Here is a 17,846-nt window from a genome sequence, read left to right as displayed (position 1 = left end):
TATTCATAATAATGTATAATAATGTATTTGGTGATTCTGTTGAATTGTGTGCTGCTGATTCTGTTTCAGAACTTGACAACGTTGAAGGAATCTCAGTGGACTGGATTGGAAATAATTTGTATTGGACCAATGATGGCTACAGGAAGACAATCAGCGTTGCCAGACTGGAGAGAGCCTCCCAGACCCGGAAGACTCTGTTGGAGGGGAATATGTCACACCCCCGGGCTATTGTGGTCGACCCTCTTAACAGGTCAGGAAAAATTGTAAAAAAGTGCTTTGTGTTTTGCTGTATGAAACAGACGCTCTAGGAATCCTAGAGCTACAGCTGTTTCAAGCCAAAAAATGCTTGAAACAGATGCAAAAAAATAAAATTCTGAACAGTGGTAGAGGGACAGGTATGTAAATGAATCAGCAACAGGCAAGCTGTGTGTGGATAAGGTTTAAAAAAAGAAAAGAAAAATAATGTCCTGTCTTTTATTATAATATTTACCAGTGTGATTTCTGTCAGCCCTGACAGTCAGTGAGAAAATCAATTATCTTGCCACTCACGACTCCTAATGGAGTTTGGCTGCTATGCTTTTATGATCTCACTGGCTCACCAGTTTGTTGCATAGAAGGTCAATTACCATCAGATCCTGCATATAGTTATTCTCTGGTTAAATTAAAATGATCACAGACAGTACATATGCTGCATTTATATATACATACATATATATATATATATATATATATATATATATATATATATATATATATATATATATATATATATATATATATATTTATATATATATATATCAGCATCCAGCTCTAAACTGATCATGGATATCGGTTATTCATTGGTTCTGGTACTTAACTTGGATTTGGTGTGGGTGTGCAGTATGTCTGTGTTTGCCTCTTTTTCCTGAATAAACTGTAATAAGGCATAGGCTTTTACGACTGACACTTCACTAAACTCCTCCTGCAAACAGAAACTGTCAAATCATAGACTAGCAAGCGTAACTAGAGCACTGCAGTCTTGTCAAGCTTTGTATTTCTCTACACGTTTAAGTGGCGTGCAAGGGGCTCTAAGAAGAGCAACACTCATTGTCTCATGAGTTTGGACAGTGGTGTTTATTTTGTAGTCTTTATTGAACTTTGTCTTTATCTGTTCTAACGTAATCTGCAAATGTTAGCATGTCAGGTAACTAACGCTAGCTTTCTAGCTGCAGTAAGATTACCTCCAGGCCAAACGTATGTTTTATTTCAGATTTCTTCCTGGGGCGATCGTGGTCCAGCTGGTTGAATGTCGCAAAGTCTGCACTAATCTACTCCCTGTGCTTTCATTTCCCTCATTGATGAATGTGTTTCTGATGTTCATCATACATAAATACCAATGTTTGCTGAGATGTAAGTTAGCTTTAACCTCAGTCTGTTAGCATTAACATTATATCATGTGCCATCTACATATTTAAGACTCTTTTACAGGGTTCTCTTGAAAATGTGTCAGATAGCAACATTAAAAATTAATCTGGAGTCGTACTTCTTAGAAGACTCAAGGAGTTTTAGTATGCGCATTATGTTACATTAGCCAGCTACACTGCTAGTGAGAGTCATCATTTTAGGCGACAAATTCCACCGTTGTCAGCTAGAAATGAGAAGCTGCTTTTGTTTAATTCTCTGTGGAATTGAAGACTGAGTGTTTAAACAATTACTGACAATTTTGACAGTAAATCTGCCGCTGTAAATGGCACATGTGCAGTGCGATAATGGAAAGCCTGACAGGCATAGCAACAGTAACTAAGAAGGGCGGGGCTTCGTGAAGGGTCACTTGACAACTGTAAGTTGTTTTTTTAGATTTCACAGGTCAAACTTTTGCATAAAAAGTTAAAATTACATGTAAATCCTCAAATTGCTGTAAAATATATGCTGTGAAAGTTGGATCTTTTTTGCCTCAGGTACCGATGTAGGGATTTAATCAGTTTTTTTGAAGCTAGATTTGAAGCACAGCTGATGCTGTCTATGAACCATGAAGTAAGGGAAAAGTTATTTGAAGGGGGAATACTTCTGTGGTGTGCCATGGGATAATTCAGCTTTCTGAAAGCATTTGACAGCTGCCAAAAGCGGCATGCTAAAATCTGCCTCTTGGTTGTTGCTGTTGTAAATACACAAACTACATGCTATATGGTCGCAGTTAGCAAAGACCACTGTGCCTTTTTGTAGATATAAATATCACTTTGCTTCAAATGTTAATCATCTGTTTTAGCAGACATCTGCTTCGACTGATGATCACATCATGTGCCTTTCAAAAGAAGACGTGTAAATGTGGGGGGCATAGTCTGGCACCCCCAACTAAACCAGCATGGTTAAACTGAGTGAACATCTGTTGTTTTAATGAGTACAAAGTTGCAGGGTTTATTCTGAGGAATAAAATGGTGGCTCGTCTCACCGCCTGAACTGAAACCACAGCTTCCAGTTGTTTCTCTGCAATCCTCCTGCATCCACTCCTTTGCATTCCTGTACAAATGTATATGTGGGGGTTCCCACCAGCAGAGATGGTATTTAGAGGAGATGCTGCAAAACTCAAATTCATTGAGTGTCTTAAGGATCTTAAGGATTAACACTTTAAGGCCTAAATCGTATTAACGCACACCAAATCCATAGCAGTCAGAGATTAGCTTTCAAGCCTCAAGAGGGTTGTTCGAAACATTTTGCCATACACAGCTGTTTCACTCTCTCACCAAACCAAAACTTATTCATACTTACTTTTGATTTTTGTCTTCCCTTCCTCTTGTCTCTAACATTTAATCAATACCTAGAGTACAGGTCCAGAATTACAATTAAGCCTACTGTTTGCCCTTCTTTCTGGCGGTGTGTCTTGTTGTCTATCATAGCAATGACACTGATAAAATATAAGCCACACATACATGAGTAACGTGCAGTGAAATCTTTGCCTGGGTTGGCTGTGAGCTTTTTAATGTGGCTTATGTCTTAAGGCTGTAATTAATTAGCTATGTGTGGTCACAGTTAACTTATGTGGTCTTAAAGTCTTAAAAAATGTCGATAATATCCACATTGCATCAATACATCCTTTTACTAGATACTACTGATCTTTAAAGCCTGGCAGCCATCGCTATGTGACATGCAACAAGCTAACAAGTTAGCTCAGGGCAACCTGCAACAGAAAGTCATACACACTTGCACCCACTGTCCAGCATGAGCAGGAGTAGACATCACTTCACATGACATGGTAAAGCCATCATCATCGCATTGATGATCACTCAAAGTGAGATAAAATGAGAAAGGACTGAGATGGTCCTCCTGAGGGCTCTTATTGTGGGTCTTCAAACAGCTGAAGAGGCCAATTATGGAGCTACAAACTTTCTTGCAGTGTGAGCAGTAATGTGAGATGCTGGTAGTGGGATGTGGAGGAGCCATTTCGGTGGGGACTTTCTTCTTTCTTTGCTGCAGCTCGACTCTGCAGCCTGTCTGAGATCGTCTTCAAAGAAAGAGGCACCTTAGTGTGCACTGTTTGTCCGTGCACTTTTGTTTTTTAGTTGCAACTTGTTCTCAGTTAGAGCTGCTTATGTGAAATTTTTTGAGGTTGATCTTGATGTTGTCCTTGAAGAACTTTGTCTGACCTCCCAGTGCCTGTTTGCCAACCTTCAGCTCTGTGTGTCCATCCATATTACATGGTTTATCCATCTCAGCTGGTGTTTAATGACAGTGATGGTGGCAGCACTTCCTCAGGAACACTGATGTTTGTGTTTTTCTCTTGCAAGGTGTTAAGTGGATATTATGCAGGCATCAACATGACATGGCACAGTCATACATCGCAGGGCTGAGGCACAGGTGTCTCGGTCTCAGTGTTGATCATTTAATACAGTGTGAGAATGGACTTCCAGTGGGCAAATCTACAAAAACAGCTTTATGGACAAAATACTTTGGACATGAGACGCTTCAGGTCGGCGAAGCAGAGTAGGATTCTTCACTTGCTACACAGACTCTGTCTTTGTTGCGTGTCGACCGTGTTTTCTTATGAGATTTGAAGTCGAGTAGATGATAGATGACCAGCTTCACTGTGGGCATATTGAGTTTTTCCAGGTCTAGCGCAGTTGGTTGTGGTGGGTTTGGAAACAGATGGATGGGACTTGATTAACTACATTATTTTAACTGTAGAATCATGGCAACACTGCATTTAATTGATTTACAAAGTAAAAACAAGGCTGCTCTGCTGCATCTCCTTGTCTCCGGTACAATGAGGCATTATTCTTATCATTTTTAAACTGAATTTACTCATTTTTTACTCGACAAAAACATGTCATTTGTAGGGGCAGGCAATATGTTTATATTTTATTATATCATGATATGACAGTAGATATCATGATAGATTTTGGATGTTTTGTCCTGTTTTTTTTTTTGTGTGTGTGTGTGTGTGTTTGACTGTATTATAGTAAAGTGAATTTTCTGAACTTACTGACTGTTCCAGCTGTTCTGTTATTTGTCTTTTCCTACATATTATATCCACATTACTGATGATTATCAAAACTCTCATTTTGTTAATTTGGGATGTGAATAACTAATCATCAATCATAATAAATTAATCGCCATAAAAGCTTAACTGATTAAAAACATATTAAACAATGATTAATCAAGACTAGAAATGACAGTAATTGCACCTAATGTGACAGTTTTGTCTGGTCAAGGCATTTGTTCAATGAGAAAACTTATACTTAAAATGAAAAAAAAACATGCATTATGTGTCTTGCTAATTGTGCATTTTTCTTAACATGTAGTTGAAAAATTACAGTCAATTAATCATTAATAAACTCGCAACCCTAGTGTTGATATTTTGTGAAAGCACTAACAGTTATACCTACAGTATTGTCGCGATATAAATCTCATTATATCATCGTGTTTGGTCAAGAGTATCATGATATCACCCAGCAATGATACAACAGACTTATTTTATCATCTTCACCACTTCCACCCTTTGGTGCACATGGCATGTTATCAGTCACGACCAGCATGATCAATAATTATTGATATCGACTGATATGAAACTTCACTATTGTGACAGGTTTTTCAGCTATATTGCCCAGGCCTGTATGGTGTTTCTATGTTGCTGGGACATGCTGACACACGTACAGAGTAACAGATCGATGGAGCTGAGCTGTACGATGCCTTTGCTGGATCAGAAAGGTAGTTTTCAGGAGCAGCTGCTACTAAACTTTTAAAACACAAGTAATCCTGAAGAATAATCAATAATTAAAATTAGTAAAACTCATAAAAGTATGAATGTGAAGAAATAATCAATAGATACAACCATTGTGTAATTGTAACTGATGTGTAACAATATCAAACTAAATTAGCCTTCATCACATGATAAAAAACAAACTGTTATTCAAATATAAAGTCTATCTTTATGCCTTCTGAGGGCAAAAAGAAACTGAAACTGTGGCGAAAATTGAGTCTTAAAGCTTTGAAACTAATGAGGAAATATCTTGCTGGCCTTTTTTTTTAAAGAACTTCAGTTCTGACAGATATACTGTAGCGGCAGCAGCGTTGGGTTTGAGGAATATCATGTCACTTTTTTGTATAAGGATTAATGATTTTTACTCCAACCCTCCCACTGATAGCACGAATGATTAGGAAAGCTAGTTTTGGGCTTCAGAGGGAGCAGTCAGCCTGAACTCGACACTCCTTTGATCTCTATCTGCTCTGCTGGAAGGGTCTCTTCAGGTAAAGTGGATGCACCTCCCCAACCGATTTCTCCACTGCATTCTCACCACCTTATTTTCTGCTCTGTTTGCCACCTCTAGTCTGTGTTGACATGATAAGGACCACTAGTGTCAACTTAACAGTGTCACACCTCCCTATCTTTGCTGCATTAGGAGTCTCATACATGCGCTCACATTAAAAAAAAATAATAAATCCACACATGAATGACATTTAAGTGGAGTGCTGCTTCACTCAGCTTCAGTCAGTGCTGGATGAGTGTGTAATAACACGGTCTTAAATGCCACTGCAGTTCATTGTTCCTTTTTGTGTTTCTTTTGTCTAGGGCTGCAATTATTTTTCACGATTATTTTCATCATCGATTAATCTGTTGAATTTTTTTCTTTTTTTGATTAATTGATTAGTTGTTTGGTTTATAAAATGTCATAAAATGTTGATCAGTGTTTCCAAAGCAACATCCTCAAATGTTTTGTTTCGCCCACAACATAAAGATAATCAGTTTACTCTTATAAAGCACCAAACAAACCAGAAAATATTTCCACTGAAGCAGCTGAAAGCAGGGAATTTTGCCTTTTTTTCTTTGAAATAATTACTCAAACGAATTAATTGATTATCAAAATATTTGGCACTTAATTTAATTGATTAATCAATAAATTGTTGCAACTGTTTTTTTTTTCAATTCCTATTTTCCCATTTTACATTTATGTATAAAATCCATTTCATATGAAGCACATTTATATAATAATTATCATAATAATAATAATTTTATTTATATAGCACTTTTCAAGTGCTTTCCATATATAAAAGATTTACAGAATAAAAGGGAAGAAGGCATAAAGATCATATTGAAACATTAAAAAAACGCATTTAGAGCAGATAAATACAACATATTTTCTTAAAAACAATAAAACAGTAAAACATTAATTATAGTAGGCCATTCTATAGAAATGAGATTTAATTAGTCACTTGAAAGCTTCCGTGGAGTCTGCTGATCTCACTCTAAGGGGAAGACTGTCCCAGAGCCGAGGGGCCAAAGCTGAAAAGGCACGGTCACCCTTAGTTTTAAGTCTGGTCTGAGGAACAGCCAGGAGATTTTGATCAGCTGATCTCAAGGGCCTGGCTGGACTGTACAGGGTTAAAAGCTCCTTAATATATTCTGGAGCAAGACCATGAATTGCCTTGTATGTAATAAGTCAGTAATCTGGCTGCTGAGTTCTGGATGAGTTGTAGTTGTGAGACCAAGTGTAAGTTTAAACAGGTAAAAAGAGAGTTACAGTAGTCCAGGCGTGACGATATAAAAGCATGTATGACTTTTTCTGTGTCATTAAAACTGAGCATGTGTCTAATCTTGGAGATGTTTCTTAGCTGGTAAAAACAAGACTGTGTGATCTTCCTGGTGTGCTGTTCAAAGGACAGTTGACTGTCAAAAGTTACTCCAAGGTTCTTTGCTACAGATTTTACATTGGTGGAGAGTGGACCTAGAGAGGACTGTATCTGTAATTTGTGACATTCTGGGCCAAAGATCAAAACCTCTGAGGGTAGAATAATGAAAAAGTGATGCAAAAAATGATTATTGTCTTTTAGTCTAGGAAACATTGTTCTCAGTTTAATTATAATGGTTCACAGTTTATGGTTTATTGATAATGGTTTGGTCGAGGGATGCCCATATTGATCAGATGCTGATCGATTCATGCTTTCTAGTCAATGATTGTGAAAACTGATAATGACACAAAAATCTTTGAGCCCATTCTCAGCTGATTTGTGTCGCATTCTAATTAACCAATAAGAACTTCACGCCCAGCATGATCTGCATATCAGTTACTCAGCCCGTGTTGCATTCATGTGAACGTAGAATTAATCCAAAACAGGCAGCGCATGCGTGTTGATGTTACCTCTGTTTTTAAAATTGCTAACTTTTGTTTAAAATCTCTCACACAAGCTCACACACAACAATCCAAGTCTCTTTCCTCTAGTTGTTTGCTCAAAACTTCTAAATAAAATCTTGCTAATGAAATAATTTTTGTTCAAAAGCCCTGAAAGTAAACTAGCACTACACCTGTACAGTCTTGTTCATGCAGCTGAGAGCATTAACCGTGTGTGTGTGTGTGTGTGTGTGTGTGTGTGTGTGTGTGTGTGTGTGTGTGTGTGTGTGTGTGTGTGTGTGTGTGTAGAACAGAGGCTGACATTTTTTGGGGAATCCTGCGGGACATAGGATTCCTGTGGGATTCCCGCACGATGGGAGTCAATTTCACTATTTATCAGGGAACGAGGACGGGACAGGGAAAAAAACGTCAACAGGAGCAGGCGGGACAGGACATGTAACTACAGCTACATGTACAGTACGTCTGCTGACCTGCTTTTATTGAATTAATTGTAGAAATGTTTGCCTTCTCTACAGTATAATGGCACTAAATGGCACTCGGCTTGTGGTGCTCAAAGCACCAAAAAAAATACATATGAAAAATTCACAACCAGTGTCTCTCTCTCCTCCAAATAGTGGAAGACAGACAAAAACACAGGATGCCTTTTAGATAACTGCAGTCCCACCAAGTGCCTGTCTGTTGTAAGTAATGCAGAAGGAGTGTTGCTTTTGTATGTGAGTATGTAACAGTGTCTGAGTACCCGGGTAGCAGGAATATGCCCTTGTATTCTATCCCAGTATGACTGTGAGGAACGTGGGCGACGAATTTGCACAGTTTTTTTTTTTAGCTTTTTATCACCATAAGCTAATGTTTTGCACATGTGACCTATTTAATGTTCTTATCTATTGTTTTTTGGACTGCAGTGTCTGGTTTGATGCAGCTTTTTCCCTTTTATCTGAGACAAATTTCTCCTGAGGGAGACAAATAAAGGAATGTGGGAACTACTTTTTTTCTGCAGTAGAATCGACCAGAACTACTTTCTTTTCTACTAAAATGAAAATAGTTCCAACACGAAGTAACTGGGTCATGATTTTTAGAAAGAGACACTTTTTTTATGTTTCAAATGTATTTTTTGGTGCCTTGAGAACAACGAGCCTTGTGTTATTTAGTCCCTTTATATTAGAGAGAAGGCAGACTTTACATCTTTACAGCTGATATCTCCAAAACTCTGCAACTGACACCCAAAAATCCCAGACAGATAAACAGCGCTACAGGCTAGAGGAAAAATATGCATTATTGATTTTGGGATGAATTGTCACTTTAAATAATTAACTGATTTTTTTTGTGATTGACTAAAAGAAGATAAGGCCCATGGATACAATTCAGTTGTCACAGTGGTTCTTTATTCAGTATAATGTTTTGTTCTTAGTGTTCCTGCATGGTGTCCATCAGTCCATCAGTATGTAGTATGTAGTATGTGTGTGAGTGTGCATGAGGCATGTGTGGAGGATCGCTGAATAATTCATGAGGTCGTAAAGATGACTTCAAGACAGAGGGAGTCTTCATTCACCTCCATATCCCATTCTGTTTCATCTTCTCTTAGCCAGCCCTCTATCATTGATAAGAGACAGGGGGCCACATGGCTCAGTCAGCCACACTCAAACAGAGCAAATCCCCCGGGTATGGTTACCAGAGAACAGATCACTTCAAATCATTGACCCAATCACGATTCAAATACCACAGGCCCACGGAGAGTATGCAGCCTCAGTATACACAAGATACACTGAAAACTTTTTTTTTTTTTTATTTGGTGGGGAATATGAGACTGCTAACTTTGCCTTGATGTGCAGTCAAGCAGCACTTTAACTCGATAAGCCTGAATAATTTCTCGCACTCACTTTTGATTGCCAGGGATGTTTGATTATTTGGTTTTACATATGGGAAATCTGGATTCCAGTTTATTTCCATTTCAGTCGGGAACGCTCTTGTCATGATGTTCTTAGCTAATGGTTATACAGTCGTCTTTGGCAGTACAGGTTGTGTTCTCTGCTGTGTGAATCAAAGCTGCATGTGAAAGATTCAGTTGGGGGTGGGGGGTGCACAGTCACACCGTCTTCCCATGGGTGTACGGGAACAGAACCCACAAGACACATTTCACTGTGATATGTAATAAATCATTTTGAGAGAAGCCTGCAGAAACATGCTGTCACATCTGTATTGATTGATAAGAAATCAAAGCAGGAGGAGGCTGATGAAGGAACAAGCACCACCATATAACACTGATGTCGTGAGGCACGGAGACAGCTGAAATTACCTGCCTTAGTTTGAATGTGGAATGTGATCAGTGTCGGTTCAGAGCTCGCAGTGATCTATTGATCAGCCTGAATAAAAGCAATGCATTAATTGTGTGTATCTGTGTGTATGACAGCTGGATGTACTGGACAGACTGGGAGGAGGATGAAGTCAATGACAGCATCGGGCGGATAGAGAAAGCCTGGATGGATGGATCCAACCGCCGCATCTTTGTCACCTCCAACATGCTGTGGCCCAATGGGCTAACGCTGGACCACAGCACCAGCACCATGTACTGGTGTGACGCCTACTACGATCACATCGAGAGGATTCATCTGAATGGGACTGGAAGAATGGTGAGTTTAAACATGTAGAGATCATGAGGAGTAGATGTACGTAATGATATAGAAACTCATTCACAGGACTTTGGCATTAGTGCGCCTGTGAGATTTTAATATCAGGTAAAAGGGTGGAATTCAAGACCCCATTTTTGTTTTAAATGCGGTTTAGTTGCACTTACTTTCACGAGTGGGTTTGCCCATTCCAGTTTAGTTTTTATTGCCTGAACAAACCAACCCACTCTTTATCAGACTAAAAGCACTAAAATTTAAAGACCTGGTCGACTTCAAAGTGAGTCAAATCATGTATAAAGCAAAAAAAACAAAAAAAAAGATCAGTTATTACCCAGCAGCAGCATCCAGAAGCTGTTTCAAATGAGAGAAAGTCAACATGATCTGAGAGGAATTTATACGATGAAGAAGCAACCAGTGAGGACCGACACCAAAGGCCACTGCATTACAAGCAAAGGAGTTACTCTGTAGAATAACTGTAATTCAGTCAGACAACTCCCGTTCAGAATGGTTATTGCAGCAGCAGAACATAGTTAGAGTTTGGCGTCTAGGCTCCGACCTCATCACTCCTCACAGATTATGTTTACGCAGAGATACTGAGGAGTGATGAACAAATATCTTGGACCACCTGTCGGAGCCTGCAGGTGCATGCTGGGGCGGTTGTGTGGCTGAATGAGCAGGTAGTGACGCTGATGCAAGGCAGCAACAGTGCTGACAAGCAGAGGGAGAGATGGGAGGTTCTAGCAGTTCAGATAAACCGCCAGACTGAAAGGGTGTGTTTGATTTGTACTACAGAGAGTGAGGCATGTCACTTGATTAGTCATGCAGCTGGAGTCAACAACAACACGTCCAAGTAAGAATAGAGGACAGGATGTTCAGTTGATTTTGATTTGTGCAGTTTTTGTTCATTTCATTCTGCTCATTTGCTCTTGCTGTGTTCTCTATGTTTACATTTGATTGAGTTGTGTTTGGTGAAAACTGGAGCGAAGATTTCTGCTGAAAGTTTGTCACTTTTGTTTGTTTCACACTTGTATATTGTGTTGTATTTTCTTTTAACAAGTTCCGAATAAAATCTAATCTAATCCGTTACTTTTGTGAGACGTCCCGGGTTCAGATCCTGGATCAGCCCCCCGTTTATGAAATGTAATGACCCAAGCTAGTGATGAAAAAGGATTTAACATAATCCAGTTGTAAATGATAAATACTGGTATTTTATCAACAGAGTTTGGAATTTTGCAAACAGAAATTGATGAGGGATGGTGGGTGATAAATATATCCAAAAGAGGACTTTCAAAAACTGGAGGTAATAATTACTTTCTAAAGGAAATCAAAGACCTTACTTTTGACTTTTTTGATTTTGATGAACAACAGAAAACAGCACAGTAGGAACAGCACTCCACTCCAACTCCACAAGACAAAAAAAAAAACACTACAACTAAGGGTTACACAGGACGGGCTGCAGCCATAAAATTTTTCAAAAATGTTTTGCTTTAGCTTAGCTTTTATATGTTTCAGTGTCATTTTTATTCTTTTTTATCAGAGGGAAGTTTCAAGAAGAGGTGTTAAAGTCAATAACCATATATATACTATTGCCATCTCCTGTATATGTATACTTTTTTTTTTATTTTAGTTGGTACTGTACGTACACAATATCATCTCAGTTTTCACTCATTTTTGTTTTTATTTCAGTTACAGCTACTACAAGAAGTTTTTAACTGGTTATGAAACAGTCTCAGTTTAACACTGACGTCTCTGTATGACCTACATAAGAAAACAAGAGCGTCTGCAAGAAGATTGACAGTCTATATTTTTATTCTTGATGCCTGCTGGCTTCAGCATGAAGTCAGAGGGAACAAACCTGTGATTACAGTTTCACAGACAAAGTTATTGAGCATGTCGGCCAGTTATAAGGAACTAAGAGGAGATTTTTCTTTTGATAATTTTATTTTTGACGTCATTTTTTTGTGGTTACACTGCCGCTTTTGTCCACAGGGGCCTCCAAACTCAACAAAACATGAAAATTCCTTGTAGCAACCTTCCTTGTAGTTCAGTTTTAATTTTAATTGTAGCTTCAGTGAACTATAATGACCTTGGGCGACACAACTTGGGCTTCAGGGTTCAATAAAGCCCAGACAACAGCCAAATCATTTACATATATATAAAAATGATATTATTTTTAACAGGGTAAGGGTCAGGCTTTTTTCAAGATTTTCATTTTATCGATATTTTGCGGTTCATAAATGCTTTGTTAACCAAGAAATGATATTTTACTGTCACAGAATCTTGTTGTATATTTATTTCATATCGTTGGATACCACTCGCCTCACCCTCCACGTCCAACGATGTAGGAGAAATCTTTCTGTAGATATAAACGGCTGACTGAAATTGGAATTGAATTGGATATATTATTAATAAGTATGTTTTCATTAGTGTAATGAAAACATACTTATAAACATTATATTCCATTCCTGCCATATTCCTCCAATAAATCCCCCTAAAACTTTCACACTGGAACTTTAAATTAGTGTTTGACTTTTCAGTGTCAGATCAATATTACATGATAATTTCAGATTTCTATATTTTCGCAGTGAGAAACTGCTCCTCTTCCCACAACAACTGCCAACTTCATCCCTTCATCCCCAACTGCTCCTGTCGACTGTGGCTGTACTGGCATATTAAACTAATGAATTATTTGCAAATGCTATTTAATCAATGCCAAGATTCTAGCAAACATTATTATAACCAGAGAGCGCCGCGTGAATAAATTTGTGCAAAGAAATTGAATCACATTCATCATATACTGTGATCAAATAATTTCTAAGCCCATACCCAAACAGCTAGAACCCTGTTTGAGATGATTGATTTTTTTTTTTTTTTGTTGCTGATGGTGTCTCTCCGTATCTCTGCTAATCTTTTGATTACACTGCATGTTTGTTTCATGTTGCAGGTGGTGTACAATGGAAAAGAGCTAAACCATCCATTTGGCATCTCTCATTATCGTAATTTCATCTTTTGGACGGAGTACATGAACGCCTCGGTCTTCCAGCTGGACTTGTCCACCGGTGATGTCACTCTGTTGCGGAGCGAGAGACCGCCGCTATTTGGCCTGCGTGTGTACGACGCACAGAGTCAGCAAGGTTGGCTGCTTTTCCCTCATGTGATCCACATCCAGTGCCACTGAACCATTGCTTCCCTAATACACACAAATTGGCTGTTTAGTGCCAGAAATAGACCCTCTCTGTGCCGTGTGTCCACGTATTTCAATCCCCTAAACACATTTCTTTAATGGAGAGCACTTAATGTAATATATACACCAAAGATTTCATATGTACGCGTATTGGTGTCAGATTTCATGCTGTAAACCGGCACACTGATCAACACCGACAGTGACTTTAAAATCACTTGGGGCTCCGGTCTATGAAGTTAAATAAGGTGACCAAGGTTTAGAGGGGTTTGCTCAATTCTGTAACAAATGATGATGGATTCATGCTGTTAGAAAGCTGAAAAGAGCAGATAGGAGAGGAGCCGGGTGAGGCTGACAGAGGAGAGCAGTGCATTGGCCCTAACAGCAGGCGTTTTTGTTTTTGTTATCCTATAATAAAAACACCCACAGCACAATCAGAGGAGGCTGATGCTTGATGCTATTGCTCTAAATGTGGAGAAATATACAGGGTTCCTACGCAGGATGCACTTTAAAAAAACAAAAGAAAAGTTTAGAAAACTTAAAATTTCAAGGCAGCTTGCTTCAATAGATTTTTGAATATTAACTCAAATGCATGAAAAGTTGGAAGTTAAAAGTAAATCGTCGCTGTCCAATAACAATTTTCTCCAAAATGTCAACTTTTCAGGGGCTAAGAAGACCAGTCATGCTTTCAGCTTTGTGGCAATGCATTTTGATCCCAGATGATCCCGTGGTTTTGTAAATGGTTTGTTTGGCTTAAGAAACAGGAGAAGTGTCTCAACTCATAAAGGAGCATTCCCTTCTTTCAGTTTTAGTGAAAAGTTTTTTTTTTAAGGGACAGCGATGAAGAGTAGCATTACTCATTGTTCAGGTAAATGATCCCTGACACAGCTTTAATATTATACCTGATGTTTTTGGCTTGATATCACCGCTGCATTAATGTGTGTTGCATTTTACTGCTGTCGATGTTTAAGGCTCTTTTTAGCTTCTTTATCTACTGTGTGGTAGTTTAATCTCCAGCAAGGCATCTTATTCTATAAGATAAGATCACATGTTTGCACTATTTAAGAATTTACAGTATGTTATTTTATAGAATGTGTATTTATGGTATAGTGTTAGTTATTCAGTATGTTATGGTAAAAACATATAAGGAGCCTGAATATAATTGTACCCAGTCCAGTGACGTGCTGTTAGATTCATGACATGAGTCTCTTTCATTCTCAAGACAATCATTTCATACAAAAACTTTAAAGCCATGGATTTTGAATAAGAAAGTGTCATGCCAAGTGTGTGATGCAGATGAATGGCTGGCTACAGCATGCACAGCCTAGTTCACACCATACAGATTTTTTTTTTGCTGGACATTTCTCCATTGTTCATGTCACTGAATAGATTAATTGGCTGTCTCATCCTCTGAGGATTACTGATTGGCTCTTACAAAACCAAAAGCTTTATCTCATTGGTTCAGGCACTGCCTTTGGGCTCCGTGTTAAATGAAAGTGACAAAGGTGTCTTATGCCTTAACTTTGTATGTGACAGTATTTTTTTTTCCTTTGGAGAATGTCAGCTTTGTCCGGAAAGACAAATTATTCCCCCATGAAGGATAAAAATGTCAAATGTCTCTCACCCACACTGTTCCCAGTGATTCACTCGACATGTGGTTATACTGTAGATCACATGGCATATACCTGCCATGTCTCTTCAAGACAGGAGATGAGTTTTGTATCAATGAGAGGATTTATTTTTGCAGGCTTTAAAGTGACCACTGAACCTCTGTTGCTCACTGTAAAAAACAAAGGGAGGAGGACAACAGCAGAAAACCCGTGTCACTTAAGGAGGACTTTGGAAAATGTATGTTTAAATGAGCAAGACACCTTATTTGGGATCTATTTCTCCAGGTGACAACGCGTGCAGTGTGAATTATGGGGGCTGCGGTACCCTCTGCCTTGCCATCCCAGGAGGCAGAGTGTGTGCCTGCGCTGACAACCAGGTTCTGGAGAAGAACAATGTCACCTGTGCAGGTAGGAGGACATAATGAATCAGGCAGAGCGAGAGGCCTAAGATCATCCTGTCCCAGTATGCTGTAATCCTGGTTTCATCCTATGGGACAGAGATCAAATAATAACCTTATCTATTCACATGCAAATCTGCTAATAAACAAATACATACAGGTGGGGAATTATCCCAGCGGGTTTACAGAAATATTAGCCAAATCCCAGTAGTTACACACGGGGTCATGAGACATTATTAACATGTTTTTGTGTTATTATAGCTGTGCCAATAATTTCCCCTAAACACATACTTCATGGGAAGTCTCTTGTTGATTTATTCTCACCACTGTTTCTACCAGAAACCTCCAGCAGCGGTTCAGAGCCGCAGCGATGTAAAAGTGATGAGTTCCAGTGCCACAATCATCGCTGCATCCGGGCCTTGTGGAAGTGTGACGGCGACGACGACTGTCTCGATGGAAGTGACGAGGAGAGCCACACCTGCTGTGAGTCTCTTCAGATGAGCTCAACGCGTCACAGTGCATGCACACACACAAATATACTGTGGCCCAATTTCAAAGACAAAGACTAAAAGATGATTGCAAAAGGGACCACAAGGACTAAATTGAGACTTAAATTAATCCTTCAAAGAGGCAGGTTTAACCTCTGGTCATGTAGTACACTTTGCACACTGTGCACTCACTTGCATAGTGCGTTTGACAGGGTAGTACTGTCGCAAATCAGGACGGTTCATTGTGACCTTATCAGAAATGCTGATTGCAGCTTCTTCATGGACAAACTGAAGTCTTGTGGAGTTTTACTGCCACCTGCTAAAACATCTACCAGCTTGTTTTGGTCATTTGGTTTCAACTTCACTTCATTCAACACAAACATCCTTGTAACTCTATTTACTTTTGTTTGCCCTCTGTTCCTCAGGAGGTTAAAAACACACCATAATCTCCCTCCCCCCCACACACCTGAAAACACGCCAGTTTGTTGATTTATTTATTTTTTTATCAGCTTTAATCTGACAACAGTATTGGTACTCATTGATAAAAATCCATGCATCACTTATATCTGTATAATTCAGTGTTGCGGTTGCTGTTGTCACCGTGGCTGCTTCCTTGGCCACCTGGGTTTGGTAGCCCCGCCTCTTCCGCTATGTAGACAAGATGGTGACCACTGGGGGTGAGAAGTGTTTTGCTGTGAATGTCAAGGTGAATACACTTAAGCACTTAAAACAGGAAGTGTAAGTACAGGAGTACACAATCTGAGACACAGCTATGAATCTAAATCTCTAACTCTATGGAATATCTAATTCACGGGTGCCCAAACATTTTTTCTTGGAGGGCCAAAACGGAAACTTAATGGTGTGCCACAGGCCAGAAACACACACGTCACTATGTGTAATGTATTGTCAAAATGCAAAATGGCTCTAGGATCCCAAGTTTCCTTAATGGACTGAAATCCAGCACCACGTTCCACTTCAGGTGATTCAGCTCTGCTGGCAATCTATCTGTCTATCTGTCTGCCTACATCTCTGTCTGCCGCACTCAGATTATGAAAAATAGTTAATAATTATGGATCCTACATATTTAAAGAGCTTTTTAAAAAAACTTTTTGACCTTTTGGCTTTATTGGACAAGACAGGCGAAGATAAGCAGGACAGGTGGGACAGAACAAATTCTTTTTGGATCTGTCATTGTTTGGTCTCGAAATCTACCCCAGTCCTGGTGTTTTCTGATCCATTCCAGGTTTTTGTGAGCACCATTAGTTACGTACCTTTCTCCAGGACTGCACAGTCTCCACAGTGAGAAAATATTGATAAATATTGATACACTTGAATATCGCAATACTGTGTTTTGTGCTACTGTCTTGATTCTCAGAAACACTGTATCATATCGTAACACATGCAAAAATTAATCTCAGTGGTTAATTTTATGTTGTAGGCCCCCGATTGCAGCGTTGTTGCCCATCTTCCCTCTTCTGATTGAATTAAAAACTATATACTGTGATAGATTTTCTAAAATTAGATTAAAAAAACACAATATATCACCTTGCTTCAAGTACCACAGAATATCCCAGTATATTGGATCATAGCCCCTGTATCGTGATACGTATCGTATTGCCAGATTCTTGCCAATACACAGCCCAAGTGTGTAGATACTGTACATGTTAGTACACTTACATGCACAGCCACATCCACCAAGCAAGAAAAGCACAAGCTTTTTTTTTTAAGGCTGATTCTGCCTCGCTGTCAACTTCTATGTTCCTAAATGTCACTGTGGTGGTAAGCAGGGGTGAAAAGTGTTCCTCCTCCACACTGCTGTCTCTCCTTTTGCTCTTGCTGAAGTGGTTTTGCTCTTTAACAAATCAGGCGGATAAACACCATGTTAGACGCTTGGATGCTGGTTAATTTTTTTTTTTTTTTTTTTTTTTTTTCTGAAGGCAAAGC

At 39.0% G+C, this 17,846-nt stretch overlaps 1 protein-coding gene across 1 annotated transcript in view; it reads left to right on the top strand.

Moving 5' to 3' along the window:
• lrp1bb (low density lipoprotein receptor-related protein 1Bb) overlaps positions 1-17,846 on the top strand; it is a 322,619-nt gene that overhangs the window by 92,528 nt on the left and 212,245 nt on the right. The window contains exons 11-15 of the mRNA XM_084723927.1: positions 70-250; positions 10,009-10,228; positions 13,170-13,359; positions 15,302-15,424; positions 15,754-15,897. Of these exons, the coding sequence (XP_084580053.1) occupies positions 70-250; positions 10,009-10,228; positions 13,170-13,359; positions 15,302-15,424; positions 15,754-15,897 (858 nt within the window). The remainder of the gene's footprint in view (positions 1-69; positions 251-10,008; positions 10,229-13,169; positions 13,360-15,301; positions 15,425-15,753; positions 15,898-17,846) is intronic.

This window comes from Lutjanus erythropterus, chromosome 8 (genome assembly GCF_056507025.1).
Source record: "Lutjanus erythropterus isolate fLutEry1 chromosome 8, fLutEry1.hap2, whole genome shotgun sequence".
In the NCBI taxonomy this organism is placed as follows: Eukaryota; Metazoa; Chordata; class Actinopteri; order Lutjaniformes; family Lutjanidae; genus Lutjanus; species Lutjanus erythropterus.
This window is presented reverse-complemented; position numbering and strand designations above follow the sequence as displayed.